The 25,532-nt window shown below is 41.2% G+C and overlaps 1 protein-coding gene across 1 annotated transcript in view; it reads right to left on the bottom strand.

Annotated features, from left to right (window-relative positions):
* Positions 1-1,159: 1,159 nt before the first annotated feature.
* STING1 (stimulator of interferon response cGAMP interactor 1) overlaps positions 1,160-25,532 on the bottom strand; it is a 58,120-nt gene continuing 33,747 nt past the window's right edge. Inside the window, exons 5-6 of the mRNA XM_075859957.1 lie at positions 13,345-13,531; positions 1,160-1,316 (exon numbers count right to left, since the gene is read on the bottom strand). Of these exons, the coding sequence (XP_075716072.1) occupies positions 1,201-1,316; positions 13,345-13,531 (303 nt within the window). The 3' untranslated portion in view covers positions 1,160-1,200. The remainder of the gene's footprint in view (positions 1,317-13,344; positions 13,532-25,532) is intronic.

The following is a 25,532-nucleotide window of genomic DNA, read 5'->3' on the forward strand; positions in this document are numbered from 1 at the left end:
AAGGAATTATATTGCAGGGTAATTTCTGCTTGGTTTTATATGTCAGATATAACAGAAATGACTCTTTATTGTAAGGTAACCAAGTAACAGATGTTAGGACCACGAAATAGGATATGACAACCTGTACAATACAGGAAGTGTAAAAATGAAATCGGCCTCTATATGATACTATTTAATTTGCAAACTATCACATCAGTCAGGGGTAGCCACATTTTTAAATATGAGATCTACTTTTTATGGGTGATTCTACTAGACAACTAGAGACAGGTACAAAATGGACGGTGTTGCAAATTTTTTTGCATACTCCTTTATCAGATGCCCTAGTGCTCCCATAAAAGTGACCACAGCCACATTTGCTCCACAGCTATGCCGTCTATATTTTCTTCGTACTTGATTGTGGTGTTCTTTATCTCTGCTTTAAAATCCTGTTCTAGAGTTAGGGGTGCACCATCAATGATGAGAATTTTGCCTCAGACTGAACTCCTTCCTTGGACAAAATTTTGGCAGAAGAGGGAGCACCATATAAATAATTTTTCCTCAACAAGCAAAAATGTTAGAAGCACCTGTGGTTAGAGTGTATAGTAGCAATAACACTGCATGGGAGCTACACCAGCGAATAGCTTTTCACTAAAAAAGGGTGGTAGCGATCACACTGGAACATGAACCTACAAGTCGAAAGCCAAGTCCTGTATAAAAGCCAGAAGAAAAGCAGCCTGGTGGCCTAACGTCAAGATCTACTGCTCTGAGGTCTACAAGTAGATCACAATCTACTGTTTGGCAACCAGTGACATAACATATGCTAAGGCGACATTCACACGAACTGCCATTTTCCACGTCCGAGGTGGACTCGTGTGGAACGAGTTGTCACGGATTCCCCACAGACTAGAGTCTATGACAGGATGCGTGACATGCAGTAAAATAGGACATGTCCTATTTTTCAACGGACCGTTCACACGCTTCGTTGAAACAACGGTCGCGTGAACGCCCCCATTGAAATATATGGGTCCGTGTGATGGCCGTTATTTTAACGGCCGTCACACGGACGATATTCACGTTCGTGTGAATGAACCCTTAGAGTTTCCAGTTATGATTTGAACTGACAAAGTAGTTCAGACCATTGGATGCAAATGCTAAGGATTTCGACTTACAGTAGATATTGGATTTTTAATCTCTTGAAACAAATGGCAACCAGATATTTAATTAGCTCCTCAATGTTCTAAATTCAAGATCATATTCCTCAGAATGTTGTTGCTTTAAATGTTTCAGTATTATATGGGAAAGGTAATTCTCTTGAAATTCTTCAGTCCCTGGACAGTCTGAAAGGAAATATAGAAGATTCATAATTATTAATAATAATAATAATAATTAAATTTATGACAAGTAGGGAGTGACATTTATAAACCTAGTGCAGAGCTAATATAACGGCGTTGCACGTAGCTAGGGGCACTGCACAAAATGTTCCACTTGCATAAATATTGTACCCATTTATGTGACCATCAACCAGCTAATTCTTTCCTTTAATTAAATAATAAACCTACACTACATGGCCAAAAGTATGTGGACACCTGACCATCACACCTATATGAGTCTGCTGTACACTCTACAAAACCATGGGTGTTAATATGGAGTTGGGCTATAAAAGTATTCACTCTTCTGGGAAGTCTTTCCACAAAATTTTGCAGTGTGACTCTGAATTTGTGCCCATTTATCCAAAATAGCATTGGTGAGGTGAGACACTGATGTTGGATGAGAAGGTCTGGCTAGCAATCGGTGTTCCAATTTAGCCCAGGTGTTTGATGGGGTTGAGGGCTTTGTGCAGCCACTCGAGTTCCTCCACACCAAACGCCTCACACCATGTTTTTATGGACCTTGCTTTGTGCAAAGGGACACAGTCATGTCAGAACCGGAAAGAGCCTTCCCCAAACTATTCCCACAAAGTTGGAAGCACACAATTGTGTAAAATGTTTTTTATATGCTGAATCATTGACATTAACCTTCACTTTAAACAATGGGTCTAGACCAAACCATGGAAAACAACCTCCACCAAATATTACAGTATGGACTATGCATTCTGGTAGGTGGAGTTCTCCTGACATCCATCAAGTAGTGAGTGTTGCAACAGAGGATAGGCAGTTTTTACGTACACACGGGGCTTCAGCCCTCGGTGACCTATTCTGCCAGCTTGCAAAGGTTGCATCCTATTTAAAGCCACTAAGCTTTCAATATAACCCATACTACTGAGAAATTTCTTTATGGAGATTGCATGGCTGTGTGCTTGATTTTATGCAGCTGTTTGCAATAGTTATGGCTTTAACGCCTGAACTCAATAATTAGGAGGGGTGTCCACATACTTTTGGGCATATAGTAAATTTGAAAAAAAAAACAAGAAAAAACAGTACATTAAATAATACATTTAGTTCTTATTATAACTTTTTTAAGTAATAATAGTTAAACAAATTTAAGCTCAAATGTTTATAGTGGAAAATGTTGTAATTCAGTAGTAAATAGATTATTTATGTCCATAAAGCAATTTGCAACTGTTTTTTATGTTATTCAACTATGGAAAGGCATATTCCAGATAACTGTTAGTTGCACCATTTTGATTTTTCATTGATTTGCCATAATGGTAATAGAGACCTATATGCCCTTGTGTTCATGTTCACATGATTATTCCCACAGCTCTTCCCCTGGTAAACTGCGGCTTTTATTTGCCACAAATCAGTTTAGACACATTTATGAATTGATTTGCACCAAAAAGCTGATGTTAGCACATCAGTATTAACTTTTCAAAAGCGTCTAGAAAATGGGTGTGGCTTAGCGTAAAGGGGGCATAAGTTAGGCCCAGTTTATTGTCGCTGATTTTGACGCCAAAACCGTATCCGAATCAGCGGCAAAAAATGTCCGAAACCAATAGGGAAAAATAAGTGGCATGTTCTTTCTTGCCACGGTTCCGTCTCTGACCTCCCATTGAAATCAATGGAAGGCAGAGAAAGCGTTTTTCGTTGCATTTTTTACTCCCGACAAGGAATTTTGAGGCAGATTTTTTCTGCCTGCAAAACCCTCCAAGTCCTTAAAATGCACAAAAAAACTGGCATGAACTAAGTCAATGAAGAGGTGGTATAAGGAAGAGAAAAATGTCTAACATGTCTAGCAAGATGCGCCAAATTTATCATACAGTATGCACCACTTTGCTAACGTTGCCGCATCTTCTGACTACCTGGTCTAAGTGTATGCTATCTAAGCGTTAGACTGCATTATTAAATCTGCCCCATTGTGAAAGCTCCTGACGTACATTCTAAACATGTCCATACGGCTACATTAGCCCCACGGAAGCAAAAAAAAGAGCCTCCTTTTGGCCTCCATGGGCTAGTACACGTCAGTGTATATATATATATTTTTTTATTAATGATAGAATAATGTAGTAGATTATGATTTTCCATCCCACCGGATCCCGCAAATAAATGAGTAGCATGGTATACGTTGTTTTTTACTTGTGGGCCTATGGTTGACAGATGATACTGTATGGCATCTGTTACAGGACTTCGTTAAACGTATGTGCGAGGAGCTCCATTGATCCATATATGGACAGATATCTCTGGAGCTTCCATATATGGAAAATTATCATTGGAGGTTCCCGAAAGCAGAGGGAGTTACTTCACTGGAGTTCCCCGACGTGTCCGTTAAACGATCGCTGTGACAAATGCCTAAACAGTGGCAGAGGAAACGTGACTTCGTGCATATGTTTGTACATCTCAGAGGCTTCTACAATACAGTTCCTGGGACTTCCCAAAACCCCTGAATGCCCAGGGCCCACAATACCCAATACCGTATACATGAAGAGGTTACCCTGCAACAAAAGATTCTCGTCCCAGAGGAAGTTATCGCCACCTGTTCACAGAAACACTATAATTACATGAACATAACTCAGTTACTGTGTTTACCCCTCTTACAATGCACAGCGCTTGGCTGTGTCCATCACCCCCATAGACTTTGAATGGAGCGACAACACGCATGCCGGACCTCTGCTCCATTCAAATGCCTTGCGGCTTGGGGGAACAGGGGACCAGGATCCCCGTTCTGGTTATCGGTTGGGGACCCAGTGATTGGACCACCACTGATCTAGCATTTTTCACCTGTTCAGTAGATATTGATGTTGAATACAAAATAATATAGTACCTTTGGAAGTAAATAAAAGTGCATACATATAAAATTTCTAACAAGGGATTCACTTTGTTAATAAACTCCCCTTAAGTGAATTGCAGGAACCAGAGTTTAGAAATTGCTAATTTTTATCAGTTTTTTTGGTCTTATGCATTCCCCAGAGACCATGATGTGCCTATTTCCACTGCGTCTATCTTTATAAAGAAGATTAACATCCCATGGCACTGTAGCGAACCTCCTGGGATATGAATGCAAGAAAACGCTAAGGCCCTGTTCACATGGAATTTTGAGGAAGATTTTCACCTGCCTGCACTTTCTTGCAGCGTTTCTCTGCCTCCCATTGATTTCAATAGGGGATCAGAGACGGAACCGTGGGAAGAAATAGCATGTCGCTTTTTTTTCCCGTGAGCGGCTAAAAGCGCGAGCTGGAAAAAATGCCTCCGCCTCCTATTGAAATCAATGGGAGGCATTTTCTCCACCTTTTAACACATTGTGATCTTTAGGTAAAAAATTCTGTGCTTAATAAATTTTTCGATATCTTTATAGTGGTTGTAGCTCCAAATCCCCTGCACAGATACGGTATACAGTGGTGCTTGAAAGTTTGTGAACCCTTCATAATGCTCTATATTTCTGCATAAATTTGACCTAAAACTATGTCAGATTTTCACACAAGTCCCAAAAATAGATAAAGAGAACCAAATCAAACAAATAAGTAAAACAAAATATTAGACTTGGTCATTTATTCATTGAGAATAATGATTCAATATCACATATCTGTGAGTGAAAAAGTATGTGAACCGTTAGGGTATGTTCACACGAGGTCATTACGTCCGCAAGTACCGGACCGAACACAGTGCAGGGAGCCGGGCTCCTAGCATCATAGTTATGTACGATGCTAGGAGTCCCTGCCTCGCTGCGGGACAACTGTCCCATACTGTAATCATGTTTTCAGTACGGGACAGTAGTTCCACGGAGAGGCAGAGACTCCTAGCGTCGTACATAACTATGATGCTAGGAGCCCGGCTCCCTGCACTGTGTTCGGTCCGGTACTTGCGGCCGAAATACGTCCGTCAATTACGGACGTAATGACCTCGTGTGAACATACCCTTAAGATTAGCAGAAAATTTGTAGGTGAAATTAGAGACAGGTGTTTTCAATCAATGGACTGACAATCAGGTGTGAGCGGGTGATATGTTCTATTTAACCCCTACCCACATGAGTAAGTAACTGTACGTCGTTGCGGGAGGTTACTTCCCGCACGAGGACGTACAGTTACTGAATCGTTCCCTGTGTACACAGCCGGTGGCTGTGTGCGACGGGAACAGGGATAGAAGCTGTCCCTGACAGCTAACACTCCCGAGTCATCGGCAAGGGACCCGGATTAGCGGTCCGATGCCGGCGATCGATGTGGTTGGTGGATTTGTACAGATCCACAGATCACATTGTTATAACTGTAAAACTCGTAGTTAAGTCCGGGAATGGTTACAAAGGTCCCCCTACCTTCCCCCATGTCCCACGTGACCGGCAATGGACTGCTGCTTTTGGTCCATTGCTGGCGAGAGCTGTGATTGGTGGGTCTGTTCAGACCCACCAATCATAGTGCGTTTTCTTGCAGGGCGGGTGAAAAATACAGGATACAGGCTCTGATCTCTTAGTTGGTGTTTAGTAGTTGGAGAGATGAGAGCCTGTATCGTGTAGTCAGTGAAAATAGAGAAAAAAAAACTAATTTTCACTTCCCCTGTTCCCCACCGCCTCCCAGTGTATAAGGGAGATATTTTTTCTTTTTTGATCACAAATAATAATTTGATTTAGTTCGTAGGTAGTTGCTCGTTTACGTAAATTAATCGCGTCAGTTAGTCAGTGTCAGTCAGAGTCCGTTGTCAGTTAGTCTGCGTCAATCTGTTGTCAGCGCCAAGCCATTACTGTCAGTCGCGTCACTTCTCAGTAAGTGTCAGTCAGTTAGTCAGCGTCAATCCATTGCTGTCAGTCTCATCACATGTTAGTAAGTGTCAGTTAGTCAGCGTCAATCCAGTCAGTGTCAATACATAGCGTCCGAGTCAGTCAGCCTCAGTGTCCGTTAGTAAGTTTTACTGAGTGCTATAAAACAAAAAAAACAAAAAACAAATCTTTGTTAGACTTTGCTACAGTTCTCTGAGCTACGTGTGTGTAAACACTACATATACATACATATACATATATATATTTAGATATATATATATATATATACGTACGCACACACACACCCAAAATGGCAGCAAGACTTTACACCGCTGAAGAGGCGTATGCCATGATCGCGTCCGATACGGACTCCCCGAGTGGTAAGGAACCACAGTTCTTTCTCTCATCCTCCTCCTCCAGTGACAGTCAGGAACCTCCTCGTAGTTGCAGGAGGGTTAGTGCCCAGGTTCTGCCTGACCCTGAAACTGCCGATCTGCCTGACCCTGGTACAGTCAGCAGTGATTGGTCAACCCCAACCAATTACACCCCCCAAATCCCAGAATTTACTGCTGCAGCAGGCATTCACATACAGACAGAAGGGCTGCCTATTATTGGATTTTTCAAATTGTTCTTGACAGACAATTTGATCCAGCTCATGGTTGATCAAACCAACATTTACGCCCAGCAGTTTATTTTGGAACACCCCAACGACTTTAATGCCCAGGCCAATCGGTGGCAACGGACTAATTGTGAAGAAATGCACAAGTATTGGGGGTTAGTCCTCAACATGGGTCTCACTAAAAATCCCGAAGTGAGATCCTACTGGTCCATGGACATTCTGTATCATTGTCCGCTGTACCGCAATACTATGACCAGATTCCGCTTTGAGGCCCTCCATAAATTTATTCACTTTAGTGACAATTCCCAATGCCCCCCTGCAGATGACCTAAACTTCGATAGAATTTTTCAAATTAGGCCCCTCATTAACATTTTATCCCCATATTTTTCATCAGTCTACACCCCTCAATAAGAAATATCTATAGATAAATCCCTGGTGCACTTCAAGGGCAGGCTGAAGTTTCGCCAATATTTACCAAATAAGAGCTCCAGGTACGGGATAAAAATGTACAAGCTGTGTGAATCGGACACCGGATACACACACGCTTTCCGGATTTATGAGGGGAAGGACAGGACAATACAGCCCCCAAATTGTCCCCCCGTCCTGTCAACAACAGGGAAGATAGTGTGGGACCTCCTGCACCCACTGCTTGATTAGGCATACAACTTGTACTTGGACAACTGGTATACAAGTGTACCCCTGTTCAAATGTCTAAAAGACAAAAAAATTGTGGCATGTGGGACGGTGTGAAAAAATCAGAGGCACCTTCCCAAGACCCTCATCAGCCAATCCCTGCAAATTGGCGAAAGCAGGGCATTGCTGCAGGATGGGATCCTGTGTCTCAAATTAGAGACAAAAAAGAGGTCTGTATGCTGTCATCTATACATGACACCAGCTGCACCCCTGTTCCCACACGTGGATTCACATCATCCACGATGAAGCCTGTGTGCATTCAGGCATACAATAAATTCATGGGGGGTGTTGACCTGAATGATCAGGTGTTGAAACCATATAGTGCCATCAGAAAGTGTAAAATCTGGTACAAGAAATTGGCAGTGTACCTTGTCCAGCTGGCACTATATAACTCATTTTTAATTTTTAGGAAAGCTGGCAATCCGGGTACATACTTGGAGTACCAAGAGAAAATTATACATTTTCTTTTATATGGAGACGAGGTGGGGGAAACGTCTGCTGCTCCAAGTAATGTTTGCCGAATTGTTCCTGGGCAGCACTTTCCTAGTGAAGTGCCTGCTACATCAAAAAAAGGCAGGGCACAGAAACTGTGTCTGCACAAAAAGGGGTATCCGTAAGGATACCACATATCAGTGCGACACTTGCCCATCTAAACCCGGACTGTGCATGAAGTAGTGCTTCCGCATCTACCACACCTCCCTGGATTAAAAATGTTATACTTTTAAAACCCCCACCCCTCCCTTCATCATTCTGGTCTTTTACCCATTTTTAAAATTGGACACTCTAAAAAAAAAAACTTCAATATACCCCTAGATGAATACAACAATGATCTGCACAATTTTTTCAGGCCTATGCATGTGGATAAAAATCATCAAAGTAAAAATAAGGCCTGAAAACCCTTGTAGTGTTTCTTCACTTCCAGGCACTGCTAAGTGTCCAGACAACATATTTAGACTACTTTATGGCTATTTCTAAACTCAGAAGAAAAATCCCAATAAACATTGAGAGAAGCTGCACTTACATGCGGTGTCTGAAAAATCTGTCCTATAAATGGCGCATTTGTGAAAAATGTAACATTTTATTTTTAATGGCAGATTTCTACTAAATTCAGCCCCAAAAAATATGGTGTCATAAAAGTGATCACACACTTAGATAAATTCTTTGAGGGGGCAGTTTCCAAAATGGGGTCACTTCTTTGGTGTTTCCACTATACTGGTATCTCAGGAGCTCTGAAAATGCGACATGGCACCCGAAAACCTTTCCAGCAAAAGCTGTGCTTCAAATGGTTCTCCTTCCCCTCTGAGCCCTGCCGTGGGTCTAAACAGCAGTTTATTACCACTTATGGGGTATTGCCGTAATCATAATAAATTGCTTTACAAATGTTGGGGTGTTTTTTCTTCTTTATTCCTTGTAAAAATGAAAAAATTCTATGCTTTTTATGAAAAAAAAGTAGATTTTCATCTTCACAGACTAATTCCACTAAATTCTGCAAAAAAACTGTGGGGTAAAAATGCTAAGTATACCGCTAGAAAAATTCTTTGAGGGGTGTAGTTTCCAGAATGTGGTCACTTTTGGGGGGTTTCCACTGTTTTGGTCCCTCCAGGGCATTGCAAACATGACATGGCACCAAAAACTATTCTAGCAAAATCTGTGCTCCAAAATCCAAAGGGCGCTCTTTTGCTTCTGAGCCCCGCTGTGAGTCCAAACAGCAGTTTATTACCACATATGAGGTATTGCCGTAATCGGGAGAAATTGCTTTATAAATGTTGGGGAGTTTTTTTTCTTTACTCCTTGTAAAAATGAAAAAATTCTATGTTTTTTCAGAAAAAAAGTAGATTTTCATCTTCACAGACTAATTCCACTAAATTCTGCAAAAAAAACTGTGGGGACAAAATGCTAACTATACCGCTAGAAAAATTCCTTGTGGTGTATAGTTTCCAGAATGGGGTCACTTTTGGAGGGTTTCCACTGGTTTGGCACCACAAGACCTCTTCAAACCTGACATGGTGCCTAAAATATATTCTAAAAAAAGGAGGCCCTGAAATTCAATAGGTGCTCCTTTGCTTCTGAGGCTGGTGCCTCAGTCCACTAGCGCTCTAGGGCCACATGTGGGATATTTCTAAAAACAGCAGAATCTTGGCAATAAATATTGAGTTGCATTTCTTGGGTAAAACCTTCTGTGTTACATTAAAAAATGCATTTCGGAATTTCGGAAAAAAAGAATTTCGGAAAAAAATATTAAATTTGTCAATTTCACCTGTACTTTGCTTTAAATCCTGTGAAACGGCTTTAGGGTTAATAAACTTTCTGAATGCTGTTTTGAATACTTTGAGGGGTGCAGTTTTCAAATTGGGCATTTTATTGGCACTTTCTAATATATAAGGCCCTCAAAGCCGCTTCGGATCTAAACTGGTCACTAAAAAAATAGTCTTTTGAAATTTTCGTGAAAATGTGAGAAATTGCTGCTAAAGTTCTAAGCCTTGTAACATCCCGGAAAATTAAAAGGACGTTCAAAAAATGATGCAAACATATAGTAGACATATGGGAAATGTTAACTAGTAACTATTTTGTGTGGTATTACTATCTGTTTTACAAGTAGATAGCATTTTTCTAAATTTAAATGTAATTTTTACACATTTTCTGTAAATTTTGGTGTTTTTCACAAATAAATATTGAATTTATCAACCAAATTTTTTCACTAACTTAAAGTACAATATGTCACGAGAAAACAATCTCAGAATCGCTTGGATAGGTAAAAGCATTCCCAAGTTATTACCACATAAAGTGATACATGTCAGATTTGAAAAAATCATCTGTGTCCACAAGGCCAAAGCAGCCTGTGTCCTAAAGGGGTTAAAGAACAGGGATCTATCAAAGTCTGATCTCTACAACTCATGTCTGTTGATGTGTATCATGGCACAAACAAAAGAGATTTATGAGAACCTCGGAAGAAGAGTTGTTGATGCTCATAATGCTGGAAAATGTTACAAAACGATCTCTAAAGAGCTTGGACTCCAGCAATCTACAGTCAGACAGATTGTGTACAAATGGAGGAAATTCAAGACCATTATTACCGTCCCAGGAGTGGTCTACCAACAAAGATCACACCAAGAGCAAAATGTATAATAGTCTGTGAGTTTACAAAGGAGCCCAAAGTAACCTCTAAGCAACTAAAGGCCTTTCTCACATTAGCTAATGTAAATGTTCATGAGTCCACCATCAGGAGGATACAGAACAATGGTGTGCATGGCAGGATTGCAAGGAGAAAGCCGTAATCTCCCTATATGTAGCATTGGGGTTTGTCTGCATCCTGTTGGGTACTGGTGTTTGTACCTGCCCTTGTATGAATAAGTATGGCCTTTTTCAGTGATTTTAAAGAAATATAGTTATTTTCTCTGTGATTTGTTTTAGAAATCCGCTGCTCTCCAAAAATAACATTGCTGCCTGTCTCCAGTTTGCTAAAGATCACCTGGACAAGCCAGAAGGCTATTGGAAAAATGGCTATTGACATCACTGTCCATATAGGGACCGAGAGGTCCGGAGCAGTGCTGGAGTTCCCGGGCAGAGCATCCAGCACTGCTGCCGACGTCACTGTCTATATATGGACAGTGACGTCGGCAGTAGTTCTGTAGTCCCCAGGCAGAGCATCAGCTGATGCTCTGCTCGGGTACTCCAGCGTTAGGGAACTGCTGACGTCACTGTCCATATATGGACAGTGATGTCATCAGCAGTGCTGGAGAACCCAGGCAGAGCATCAGCTTATGCTCTGCTCGGGGACTAGAGCGATAGGGAACTCCTGACATCACTGTCCATATATGGACAGTGACGTTGGGAACAGTGCTGGAGTCCCTGGGCAGAGCATCAGCTGATGCTCTGCTCGGGGACTCCAGCAATAGGGAACTCCTGACGTCACTGTCCATATTTGGGCAGAGAGGTCAGGAGAAGTGCTGGAGTCCCCAGGCAGAGCATCCAGCACTGCTGCCGATGTCACTGTCACTGTCTATACATGGAAAGTGACGTCATAAGCAGTTTTGGAGTATATGGACAGTCATGTCAGGAGTTCCCTATCGCTGGAGCCCCCAAGCAGAGCATCAGCTGATGCTCTGCCCAGGGACTCCAGAACTGCTGCTGACGTCACTGTCCATATATAGACAGTGACAGTGACGTCGGCAGCAGTGCTGGGTGATCTGCCTGGGGACTCCAGCACTGCTCCTGACCTCTCTGTCCATATATGGACAGTGATGTCATCAGCAGTGCTGGAGTTCCCAGGGAGAGCATCAGCTTATACTCTCCTCGAAGCGATAGGGAACACCTGATGTCACTGTCCATATATAGACAGTGACGTCGTCAGCAGTGCTAGAGTCCCCAGGCAGAGCATCAGCTGATGCTCTGCTCGAGGACTCCAGCGATAGGAAACTACTGATGTCACTGTCCATATGTGGATGGTGACATTGGGAGCAGTACTAGAGTTCCGGGCAGAGCGCTAGCTGATGGTCTGTTCTGGGACACCAGCGATAGGCAATATGCGAGCCTCTGGTGGTCATGCACTTGATAACACGCCGACATGAACTGAACAGAAGGCAAGCCCTGAGTCACGTCAGGCCGTATTGGCGCGTCATCAATATTAGGACACTACAGGTCTTCTGGCACCAATTCACCGGGTTTGTACTGTATGATTCAGTACAGAATTAAAATTTAAAGTACATTAGTAAGTGACTTCTTTTCACATCAAAATATAAATCCAAAGCAATTTTCGGTCCCCGGATAACCCCTTTAAGAGAGACATTATACTTTATCCTGTTCATGTCTTTTACACCTGCTACAAATCTTTTCTTTCACAGAGAAATGTATAAACTATTATTGCACCCTTTTCTATGCTCCTTTGTTGCATTAATAAATATTAGTAATATTAAGTAACACTTAAAGGAGTTTCCCTATTTCTAGAACGGGGCCCCCTAAACCCCGTTCTACTGCTCTGTGTTGTAGCTGAAGTGTGTGATTTCCGACCATGAATTACGGAAACAGCATAGCTCCCTGAGCTACGCTGTTTCTGTAAGTCCCAAAGAACTCAATGGTAGTTACGAAAACAGCGTAGCTCGCTTGCTACGCTGCTTTCGTAACTGTTATTCACTACTATGGGAGTTACAGAAACAGCGTAGCTCAGCAAGCTACGCTGTTTCCGTAATTCATGGTCGAATATCACACGATTCAGACACAACACAGAACAGTGGAACGGGGTTTAGGGGGTCCCGTTCTAGAGATAGGGTGGTCCTAGAGGTGGGACCCGCATCTATCTGACATTTATGACATATCCTGTGGATATCCTCAGAAAAAGCATGGCAATGTCATAAATGCCTCTTATGGGAAAACCCCTTTAACATCACAAACATGAATAATGCATTGTTTATATTCCCTCATTCCTAAGTGAATATGTATAATGTACTTCAAACCACAATGCTACCCCTTCCCTATTGCTAGTATTTCTCTTTAGTGTTATATAAGTCAGTGTAACATTATCTTGGCACGAGCAGGGTTGCAGAATCCCTATTCCACAAATGTATATCAACTTATTACATCATTAAAGTGCCTGAAATAAATCCATCCAGTAAAAGAGGATAATGTTCACAGCAAATGAACAAAATGTACTTCCTTTCCATAGTCATTCAAATGAATATTTATTCTTTTCCTCTGAACCCAATGACCGCTGCTGTTTGAGAGAAAATACAATAGCATAAAGCCTCAAGTTCCGCGGAAACAGGAACGCCTTTCAGATATTTCACAACATGAGTTAATATAAAGGATCTAGCAGAAAACACAGACAAATGTATTTTGCTCTTGCAATGTAAATAGTGATACATTTAAATATGTTTAGAAGATACATTTGGATAAAATGGCTTATAATAATTTTAGTGGATAAAAATAGTTAACCTTACCATCATATATCACTAATCGAAAAGTATTGTGGCATTCCAGTGAGCTTTCTAGGATATCCTTCAAGGTGCTGTAGAACAGTTTGGCTTGCTCAATGCGATCCTGTTTGCTAAAGGCGGCACTAGCTGTATCTGACATTTCATACAGAGATACAAGAGGTGTAGCATACTCTGCTATACAATAGTATGGCTATGACATGTAAACAGAAAAAAAAACAGGAGTGAAGACAAGCCGTAGATGAAAACATAATCATTACACAATAGATTGTCCGGGACAAACAAAAGTGTTCAGCCTACTAGCAGATATGGCATACGTGTATTCTGAAAGTCAACCACCAGTTTTGTGGAGTTTTAGGACACTCTACTGCACATAAATCCTATAAACTATGTACAAAATAACAGTTTAGGAGCAATGGGTGAAGCTATTTCCAACCTTTTTGTAATAGAAAACAAAAAAAAACCAAGGAGTTGTCAACTTGAATTACACATGCGACTGTTATTTCTGTGCTGATAGTATGAAACTACTATATGTAACCAAGATTTTCAATAATTTTTGCTGCGGGGTGGACCTATAAGCCTTCTATCTAAATGATTTAAAGATGGCACCAGGAAAACCTTTCAATGAGGGGAAGTATGTGTGAAGAAATGGACGACTAAAAATATAACATAGTGCCCCTTGCACCCTGCCATTTTTCTTTGGTATACTTTTAATATGTTTTTTAGCCCAAAATCTGTAATCAAACATATGATATGAGGGAACTAACCCCAGATGAATATGTTTGTATGGTGATACACAGGCGGTTCTCTAACCCACTTGGAGTTATAGGATATCAAACATGCATAATTAGATACTTTTATATTCATCTACCAACTCTATTTCTTTATATTCCATTATTTGTTCGAAGTGTTACGGATTTGTCGAACTCATTTGGAGCCAATGGATATTTAAAGATTATCTGCACTTTTAAAAACTTTTGATATGCCATAGAGACATACCAGAAGTTTTGATTGGTGGAGATTCGGGGACTGCGACCCCTACAAATGACTAAAACAAAGGTGAAAAGCACTGAGCCAAGCGTTATGCAACTTCGGCTGTGACTGGCACTTCTTGTTAGGCTAAAGACGAGGAACGCTGATCACAGCCGAAGGTGTGGAGCACTCAGCTGAGCGATTCTGCACATTTGTTTCAGCCATTGATGGGGGTCTCAGCACATGGACCCCCACTGATCAAAACTTCTGATATGCCTCTATGAAATATCAACGTTTTTTGAAAGTGCAGTTAGGGCATGTTAACACGTGGCAGAATTTTTCCACTGCAAATGTCGCTGCAAATTCGCAGCAATTACGCTACGAATCTGCAGCAACCTTTGCATATTTGACAGGTAATTCAGATGTTGCAGATATCACAGCGGACATGCCGCAGATTTCAGCCTTTGCATTGCAAAGGCTGAAATCTGCAGTGAAAATCCTCTGCTTCTCCACTGGCGGCCATACATCTTGCGGAATGAAAATTCTGCAACGCAGCCTACATTTCCGCACTGTTATTTTCTGCAACGTCTGAACTAAGTTACCTAAATTGGTATAGAAAACAATGGAAAAAACGGCTGCTGCAGATTTCTACAGCGGACTGTCCAGAACGGAATTCAACAGCAATTCCTACACATGTGAACATGCCCTTACTCTTCAAAGCCTCGTTCACATTTGCGTCAGGACTCCGTTCAAGGGTTCTGTCTGAGCTTTTCGTTAGGGGACCCCATGAACAAAATCCAAACGTTTCAGTTTGTCACCATTGTCTAAGGGTTCTGTCGTTTTGACAGAATCAATTCCATAGGCGACTGTGCTATTCATTGCGTCAAAACGACGGAACCCTTACACAACGATTGTTTAAGTTTGGATTCCATTCATGGGTTCCCCTGACGGAAAGCTCAGATGGAACCCATGAACGGAGTCCCGATGCAGATGTGAAAGAATCCTTAGATGGTTGTTCAGAGATCTCTTTATACACCCACTATTTTTGCAATTTTTTTTTGATATTGTATCACTTGCTTATAGTTGCATAGTTGTTTACATTTATGCAATTTGTTTTTATTATTGTGCATGTTTTAACCCCTTCCCGCACCTTGACGTTAATGCACGTCAATGTGTGCAGTAACTTCGCGCACCTTGACGTGCAGTAACGTCAGTGCTTTGACAGTTAAACGCTGCGCGGCGCTACACCTCAGCGGCGGTTAACTGTGCAGGGCGTCTGCCCTGCTCTCCCCGTTGCCGAATAGCGGCCAGTCGCCGCTGAAATCGGCAATTAACCCCTTCGATGCGGTGGTCGATTGCGATCACCACATTGAAGAGGTTTACAGCGGATCGGCAGCCCCCCCACATGTATTTGCGGGGGCTGGCGATCCTTCTCACGGCAACCAGAGGCCAGACAATGACCTCCGGGTTGCCATGTACGGAAGCCTCGGAGGATCAGCCTCCGGCCGGTCCTCCGATGCTTCCTGTCAGTGTGAAACTATAAAACTGTAATATTCTTTTTCCCGCACGGTGAACACCGCGAAAAAAAGAAACAAGATACAGTGCCCGAATCACAATTTTTTGGTTACCAACCCTCCCAAAATATACAATAAAAAGTTATCAAAAAGTCACATGTACGCCAAAATGGTACCAATACAAACTACAACCCGTCCCGCAAAAAAACAAGCCCTTACACCGCGTTTTTGACTGAAAAATAAAAAAGTTATTGCTCTCAGAATATGGTGACACAAAAAATTATTTATTTTATAAATAAGTGATTTTATTGCACAAACGCTGCAAAACATAAAAAAATTATATACATATGGTATCGCCATAATCGTACCGACCCGCAGTATAAAATATAATGGTAATTTATAGCCTAGGGTGAACGCCATAAAAAAAAAGAATAAAAAACCTTGTCAGAATTGATGGTTTTTGGTCACCTTGCTTGCCAAAAAATGGAATAAAACGTGATCAAAAAAAATTCTGGTACCCTGAAATGGTACCAATGAAAACTACAGATTGTCCCGCAAAGAATAAACCCTCACACAGCTCCGGTGGAGAAAAAATAAAACTGTTCTGGCTCTCAGAATATGGCGATGCAAAATGTGCAGAGTGTTCCAAAAGCGGATAAGATTGGGCGCCATTTATCAGTGCGACACTGGCCACACATCTGCGGATTATTATTTGTTTACACCATTATTATACCATCTTATTATGCCCCTGATGTACTCCGCACAGCTTACATATGCCCCCACATTATAAACTGAAACACCAGTAAAACCCCAAACAGAACTACTACCACGCTACATCTGCGCCCCAAAAGCAAAATGCCGCTCCCTCCCTTCTGAGCCCTGCAGCGTGCCTAAACACCAGTTTACGTCCATAGATATGGCATCGCCATATCCGGGAGAACCCGGTTAATATTTTATGAGGTATTTGTCTTCAGTGGCACAAACTGGGCATAACATGTAGTGCGCTAAAATGGCATATGAGTGGAAAATTTTAATTTTCACTCTGCACCATCCGCTGCACATTAACCCCTGCGCGCACCACGACATAGCATGTCGTAGTGTGGGGGGTGATGTATGGAGCGTCTCACGTGAAAAATAAAGCATTTAAAATTGCAAAATCATTGTTTTTTGGTCACCTCGGCTCTACCTAAAAATGTAATAAAAAGTGCTCAAAAAGTTGTATGTACCAAAAAAATGGTACCAATAAAAACGACCGCTCGTCCCTCAATAAATAAGCCCTCATACCGCTCTATTGACTGAAAAATAAAAAAGTTGTGGCTCTTGGAACGCGGGGAGGAAAAAACTAAAAAGGAAAAGAAAAAAATGGATCAGTCCAGAAAGGGTTAATTACTTTCTAATGAAAAACCATTTATGACCACACGTGGGGTATTGTCGTACTTGGGAGAAATTGCTTTACAAATGTTGGGCAGCTTTTACCCCCTTTATCCTTTGTGAAATTGAAAAAATGCAACATTTTAGTGTAAGAAATATCGATATATCATTTTCACTGCCTAATTCTAATAAATCCTGCAAAAGACTTGTGGGGTCTAAATGCCCACTATATCCCTAGATAGATTCTTTAAGTGGTGTAATTTCCACTTTTGGCGGGTTTCCACTGTTTTGGCCTCTCAGGGGCATTGCAAATGCGACATGGCACCCAAAAACCATTTCAGCTAAATTTGAGCTCCAAAAGACAAATAGCGCTCCTTCCCTTCTAAGCCCTGCTGTGGTTCCAAACAGCAGTTTATTACCACATATGGCATATTTCCGTCATCGGGAGAAATTGTTTTACAAATGTTGGGGTGCTTTTTCTCCTTTATTCCTTGTAAAAATTAAAAATGGCTACCTTTTTTCAGAAAAAAAGTAGATTTTTACCTTTACAGAATAATTCCAATGAATTCAGCAAAACAACTGTGGGGTCAAAAAGCTAACTTTACCCCAAGAAAAATTACTTGATGAGTGTAGTTTCCAAAATGGGGTCACTTTCCGGGGGTTTCCACTATTTTGTTCCCTCCAGTGAATTTCAAACGCGACACAGCACTGAAAACTATTTCAGCAAAATCAGAGTTTCAAAATCCAAATGGTGCTCCTTCCCTTCTGAGTCCTGCTGTGGGTCCAAACAGCAGTTTATTACCACATATGGGGTATTACTATAATCGGGAGAAATTGCTTTACATATGTTGGGGTGTTTTTTCTCTTTTATTCCTTGAAAAAATTAAACATTTCTACGTTTTTTCAGAAAAAAAGTAGATTTTCATTTTTACATACTAATTCAAATAAATTTAGCAAAAACACTGTCGGTTCAAAATGCTAACTATACCCCTAGATAAATTCCCTGAGGGGTGTAGTTTCCAAAATGAGGTCACTTTTGGGGGGTCTTTATTGTTTTGGCCCCACAAGACCTCTTCAAACCTGACATGGTACCTAAAATATATGCTAAAAAAAAGGAGGCCCCAAAATCCACTAGGTGCTCCTTTGCTTCTGAGGCCTGTATTTCAGTAAATTAGCGCACTAGGGCCACATGTGGGATATTTCTAAAAACTGCAGAATCTGGGCAATAAATAATAAGTTACATTTCTTGGGTAAAACCTTCTGTGGTATAGAAAAAAATGTATTACAAATGAATTTTGTAAAAAAAAAATGACATTTGTACATTTCACAACTACTTTAATTCCTGTGAAACGCCTAAAAGGTTAAAACACTTTCGAAATGTTCTTTTGAATACTTTGAGGGGTGCAGTTTTCTAAATGGGTTGATTTATGGGGACTTTCTAATATATAAGGCCCTCAAAGCCACTTCAGAACTGAACTGGTCCTTGTAAAAATCGCCTTTTGAAATTTTTTTAAAATATGAGAAATCTCTGCTAAAGTTCTAAGTCTTGTAACGTCCTAGAAAAATAAAAGAATGTTCAAAAAACAATGCCAAACTAAAATAGACATATGGGAAATGTTAACTAGTGACTATTTTGTGTGGTATTACTATCTTTTTTACAAGCAGATACATTTAAATTTAGAAAAATGCTAATTTTTGCAAATTTTCTTCAAATCTTGGTGTTTTTTACAAATAAATATTGAATTTATCGACCAAATTTTTTCCCTTACATAAAGTACAATATGTCACGAGAAAACAATCTCAGAATCACTTGGATAGGCAAAAGCATTCCGGAGTTATTACCACATAAAGGGACACATGTCAGATTTGAAAAATCTGCTTCGTCCTGAAGGCCAAAACAGGCTCAGTCCTGAAGGGGTTAAAAAACATATAATATCCTTTGGTTGGTTATTTGCCTTTCTCCAGGTGTGGCATATGTTCTAAACCATTCAAGGATTTTGGGTTTGGCTCATGTACACGCTTTTTAATTGTTTTGTCTTTTATTGTCTGTCTCTATCTATCTATCTATCTATCTATCTATCTATCTATCTATCTATCTATCTATCTATCTATCTATCTATCTATCTATCTATCTATCTAAATTAAAGACTAAACATGTTGTTCTGGCTTGGATACAAGGTGGATAAAAGCCTGTTTTGGGGCCTCCTTTTTAATAAAATATATTTTAGTCATGTCTGGTTTGAAGAGGTCTTGGGGTGGGAAAACAGTGGAAACACCCAAAAAAAGACACCATTTGGCAAACTACACCCCTCGAAGAAATTATAGAGGGATATAGTGATTATTTTGACCCACCAGTTTTTTGTGCTAATTTTAGTGGAATTACGCAGTGGAAATGAAAATCTAGATTTTTTCCAATAAAATGTAGAAACTATACATTTTTAGTAGAAAAAGCACCCCAAGATTTGTAACGCAATTTCTCCTGAGTACGGAAATACCACATATGTAGTAATAAAGTACTGTTTTGACACACGGCAGGGCTCAGGAGGGAATTAGGCTTTTGGAGCTCAAATTTTGCTGGAATGATTTGTGGAGGCCATGTTGCATTTGCAAAGCCCCTGAGGGACCTAATCAGTGGAAACACACCAAAAGTGACCCCATTTAGGAAACTACACCCCTCAAGGAACTTTTCTGAGTGTATAGTTAGCATTTTGACCCCACATGTTTATTGCAAAAATGATTGGAAGTAGGCCGTGAAAATTAAAATCTATATTTTTTTACAAGAAAATTAAAATCTATAGTTTTTTTACAAGAAAATGTCGTTTTAGCTAAATGTTTTTCATTTCCACAAGGTCTAAAGGAGAAAAAGAAGCCCCAACATTTGTAAAGCAATATCTCCAGAGTACGGTAATACCCTGTATGTGGTCATAAACTGCCATTGGACACACGGCAGGGCCCAGAAGTGAAGGAGCGCCACTTGGCTTTTGGAGCTGAAATTTTGCTAGAACGGTTTGCAGAGGTCATTTCACATTTGCAAAGCCCCTGTGGGACGAAACAGTGGAAGCCCCCAAAAGTGACCCCGTTTAGGAAACTAAACCCCTCAAGGAACTTATCTAAGGGCATAGTTAGCATTTTGATCCCACAATTTTTTTTGCTGAATTTATTTTAATTTGGCCGTATGTACTGGTATTTCAATTTGTTATGTGGAGACAATTGTAAGCTGTGAAAAGCAAATCAGAGTTAAGGATACCTATATAATAAAATTAATAAGCCATTGATGTGTGGTAAGCCTTGAAGCAATCCTTTATGCACAGGCTATGTTTTTTGGGGCCGGTATCACACTTATAATCGGTGTCCTTTCTGATCCTCTTTTGGAGCACACTCTGCACCTTTTTTGGAACCTTCCATTCTTTTCAATTTGGGAAAGTGTTACCCTGGTACAATACAGATGCGCTCTCTTTCAGCAGTTGTGCTTGGGCCCTTCCTGGTTTTCAAGCAAAAGTGCCTTGATAACCACCTCTTGAAAATTAAGGAATTTCCCTGTCTGGCCTGCACATCTGGATAGAACGTAAGCGTTATACAATGCCATCTGTACCATGTGCACGGCCACCTTTTTGTACCACACCCTTGTTTTTCGCATGGCACTATACGGCTTCAGCACTTGATCTGAGAGATCAACCCCTTCCAAGTACTTATTATAGCCCACGATGCAATCTGGCTTGGGGGTCATTGTAGTGCTACCTCATACAGTGACAGGAGTGCTGCCGTCACCGTGTATTGTGGTCAAGTGAAGGACATCCCTCTTGAACTTTTACTTAACGAACAACATGTTCTTGCTGCATACTGCCCCGCTCTTACCCCTTCTGGCCAAGCTGTGTTTTAGGGAGGTCTCTCTGATTTTTGTGCACGGTGCCGCATGCTGCAGTATTTCTGGTGGAGAAGCACTTAAATAGTATATACATTATCGAAGTATAGGTGGTAACCCTGGTTCAGCAGTGGGTACATTAAATCCCACACTATTTTCCAACTAACTCCCAGGACGGGGAGCATACTGGTGGTTTAATCCTGTAGTTCTTCCCTTCATACACCCGAAACCTATATGTGTACCCTGAGCTACTATAGAACAGTTTGCACATTTTTATCCCATACCTTGCCCTCTTACTGGGCAGGTATTGGCAGAATTTTAGCTACCCCTTAAAATCTACCAGAGACTCATCTATTGCAATGTTCTTTTGGGGGGTATACGCTTGTTGAAATTTAGTACAGAAATGATCAATGACTGGTCTGAATTTGAATAGGCGGTCATACGTGGGGTCATCACGGGGTGGGCACTGTGCAATATTATTATTATGCAAAAATGTAAGAATAGCCTTAAAGCGTGTCCGGGTCATGGCCATGTGCTAAATCGGGGTGTTCAAAATATCTGTACTCCAGTGTTGCCTGATCTGTGGCTCCTTTACTACCAGCAGAAGGCCCCAAAATTTGAACATCCCCGCTGCATCTAAATGGGTCCACTTGAAGGGTCTAGCATATGATGAAGTGGGGTTCTGGGCAATAAATTGCTGGGCATATAAATTGGTCTGGGCCACCATTAAAGGAAAGGTGTCATGATTTTTTTTCTTAATTAATTTATGTGTTTTTATTTAATAAAATATTATATTGACTTTATTTATTTTTTCACACACAATGTTTTTTGTTATTAACACTTTCTTACTTTCTTAACGACACATACACAGATGGAATACGGCAGATACAGTGCATAGGACATAACGAACGGGACCCGTTCCTTACATCCTGTGCTTCTGCAGTCTCGCTCTGTACTGCTCAAGCGCAGTTCACAGCGACCCAGCATAGAAAATGGTTTGTAAGGGGATATCCGGCGCCTTTTTGAAGACCGGCCGCACTGCAGGTAAGGTGTGTGTCTGTCTATCTGTCTTGTCTCTCTCTCACAGCCCCCCTTTCACGGCCCCCATCACGCCCCCCCTCGTGATCCCCCCTCTTGACCCCCACCTCGTGGCCCCCTCTCCCGCCCCCGCCGCTCGCGGCCCCCTTGCACACCTGATGGAACTGTGTGTGTATATGTGTGTGTGTGTAGAAGAGCGGTGTGTGTGTGTGTGTGTGTAGCAGAGCTTTGTGCATAGTAGAGCTATGTGTGTGTAGCAGAGCTGTGTGCGTAGCAAAGTTGTGTGTGTGAGTGTGTGTGCGCGCGCGTATTAGAGCTGTGTGTGTGAATGTGTGTGTATACATGCGCACAGAGTTGTGTGTGTGTGTGTGTGTGTGTGCTTGTGTGTGTGTGCATGCACGCAGCAGAGCTGTGTGCTATTTTTGTGCAGCAGAGTATGCACGGGCGCCGCGGATCCTTCAAAGCCGCTTATAAGCTGTTTTGAAGAATCAGCGGTGAGCACCCCCCCCCACACACACACACAAATGCCCCCCAAACATGCACCTGCGCCACACACTGTGGGGGGGGGGGAGTTGTGTGCAGGGTGCTTGTGGGGGGGTTGTGTGATGGTGGGTGTGTGTGTGTGTGGGGGTGCATGCAGGGTGCTGTTGGGGGGGTGTCTGTGGGGGGGTTGTGTGATGGTTTGCGTGGGCGTATGTGTGTGGGGGGTGCGTGCAGGGTGCTTGTGGGGACATCTAGTATTTATTGTGGGGAAAAGACAGAAGTTGCTGTAGGTGAGTATAAGTATTTATATTTTTCATATTGCCAAGATTATTTTTTTTGTTTTGCAGGTTCTGCTGGACCTATTGGACTTTTTTAATAAAATGGTTAAAGAGGATTGTGTGGGGGAGTTTTTATTTCAATAACAATATTTTCTTATGTCTCTGTGTTTTCTTAATACTTTATTAGTGCCTTAGTAATGGCAGTTGCCTGTTTGACGACGTCCATTACTAAGGCAGGGGTTAGTGTTAGCCAGTAAAAAGCTAGCACTAACCCCCCCCCCATTATTACCCCGGTACCCACCGCCACCAGGGGTATCGGGAAGAGCCGGGTACGAACCAGTACCCGACCGTCTGTTGTGATGGCTGGTCACTGGGGCAGCCGCAAGCTGGTATTATTAGGCTGAGAAAGGGCCAGAAACCATGACTTTTCCCACCCTGGCAAAGCTAGGCTGCAGCTATGTTGTATCTGGCTGATTATGAAAATCATTTTAAAAAAAAAATAATAAAATCATGTGGGGGCCCCCCCATTTTTTATAACTAGCCAGATACAACACAGCAGCAGTAGCCTAGCATTACCAGGGTGGGAAAAGTCACGGTTTTTGGCTCTTCCCAGCCTCAATACCAGCCTGCGTCCGCCGACGGCACTCAACCTTCACAACAGATGGTCATTTACTGGATCATACCCGGCTCTTCCCAATACCACTGTGGGTATCGAGGTAATAATGGGGGTTAGTATTAGCCGTTTTACTGGGTAACACTAAGCCCCCGCCATAGTAATGGATGTCGTCAAACAGACAACTGCCATTACTAAGGCGCTAATAATGTATTAAAAAACAGAGACATAAGAAAATATTTTTATTGAAATAAAAACTCCTCCACACAATCCTCGCTAACCATTTTATTTAAACAAAAAACGTAGATCAACGCAGTAGTCCACCGAATCTACGACGTAGTCTAATAGTTCCAGCGGAACTTGCAAAAAAAATAAGGCTATGGCCTCAAGCCCACTTCAGTGAAATGCTTCAGTGTGCTATCCATTTTTTTAACGGATAGCACACTGACCCATTAACTTCTATGGGGCCATTCACAATTACTTTTTTTTTTGCAGGTTTTTTTTTGCAGTTTTTATGTGCGCTTTTTGCATGTATTTGGGCGCGTAGTATGGACTCCCACTGACTCTGGGAACATTTGACGCAATTTATTCACCAAATAACTGATCCAACGCTTCTATTTTACACAACAAGTTTTTTTTAAAACGCTTGCGTAAATAACTAATGGCTTGCTTTCCCATTGATGTAAATGAGAAGCTTAATCATCACTTAATTTTCACGTGTTTTTTTACACATTTTGTGTGCGCTTTTTGGCGCATAATTAAGACTCACATTGACTATGGGAACATTTGGCACGTTTTACATTAAAGGAATTGACTTGACACGTCTTTATTTACACAACGCGTTTTTTAAAAACGTGTGTGTAAAAAAGCGAGTTGTATGTACTAACAGTGCACTTTACCAATTATGTAAATTAAAAGCGTAATCAAGCATTTTTTGATGAGGTTTTTGGCACGTAAAATGCGCCAAAAAACCACGTCAAATACTCACCATGTGAACCTGTCCATTGAAAAGTCATTTACTTCACTTTCATCATTCTTAGCCTTTTGGTGTGTCTTATAGCTTCTACCATTTGCATTGTAAAAGCTCTCCCAAAATGGGAGTCGGACACTGCTCAGAAATTTGAAGACACCTTTTCCTGGCTTGTAGCCAAAAATAGGGAGGGGGTAAGATTTCCTCCCACATTTACAGCAGCTGTGAGTCAGGTTGCTTTCCCTTATTCACCTTGCTGTAATTCTGGGACGTGCTCCCTCTAGTGGCCAACACAGCAAAATATGTCAAATTATTATTTCATTTTTAATACTTCCCACCATGTGGAAGAAAAAAAAATACAGCAAAAAACTTAAAAAATATAATAATAATAAGTAACTTACTTAAAAATAATTTTTTAATTCGCGAAACATTCCCTTTAAATTCACAATATCCTCACTAGAAAAATACCTTCAAAAAATCTTGTGTGAGGCCTTCAGTCTCAAAATTAGTTCCTGAGCTGCCTATGAAATCAGGGATCTGAGACTCATAATTCTTGGGGTGGGAGCCACACAAGATCACTTATCTGGGGGTTTCCTCAGCTTATGTATTGGGTCACCGAATGATGATGTGGAGGAGAAGGAGGGGGACAATATGTCTGGGGCAAATTTCTCTTCTCGCTCGTTGGAATCAGTGGCCAGGAGAGCATATGCCTCCTCTGCTGAATAGACCCTTTGGGATGACTGGGACCTTTTTATTAGGGGGCGTGGTGTTGTGCTTGAACACGTGCAATACTGAATTTAATTTTACACAGTGGGTTGTTTTTGTTGTGCTTTTGCACGAGCATATCAAAATTGGAAAAGAGAAGAAAAAAGGAAAATAAAAAAATTACTGAACAAATTATGGCAATATAAAACTATAAAGAATTTCCTGATTACCTGATTACCTGATTACCTGACACTAACTAAAGTTTTGTGAAGCTGAATCTGCAACGCTAAAAAACTGTAGTTTAAAAATTATACTGCGGTAAATTCTGACTAATGCTCTAAAGCTACGCTATGGAAAATTTAGTGAACATAATTCAGTAAAAAAAAAA

This window comes from Rhinoderma darwinii, chromosome 3, assembly GCF_050947455.1.
Source record: "Rhinoderma darwinii isolate aRhiDar2 chromosome 3, aRhiDar2.hap1, whole genome shotgun sequence".
Classification (NCBI taxonomy): domain Eukaryota; kingdom Metazoa; phylum Chordata; class Amphibia; order Anura; family Rhinodermatidae; genus Rhinoderma; species Rhinoderma darwinii.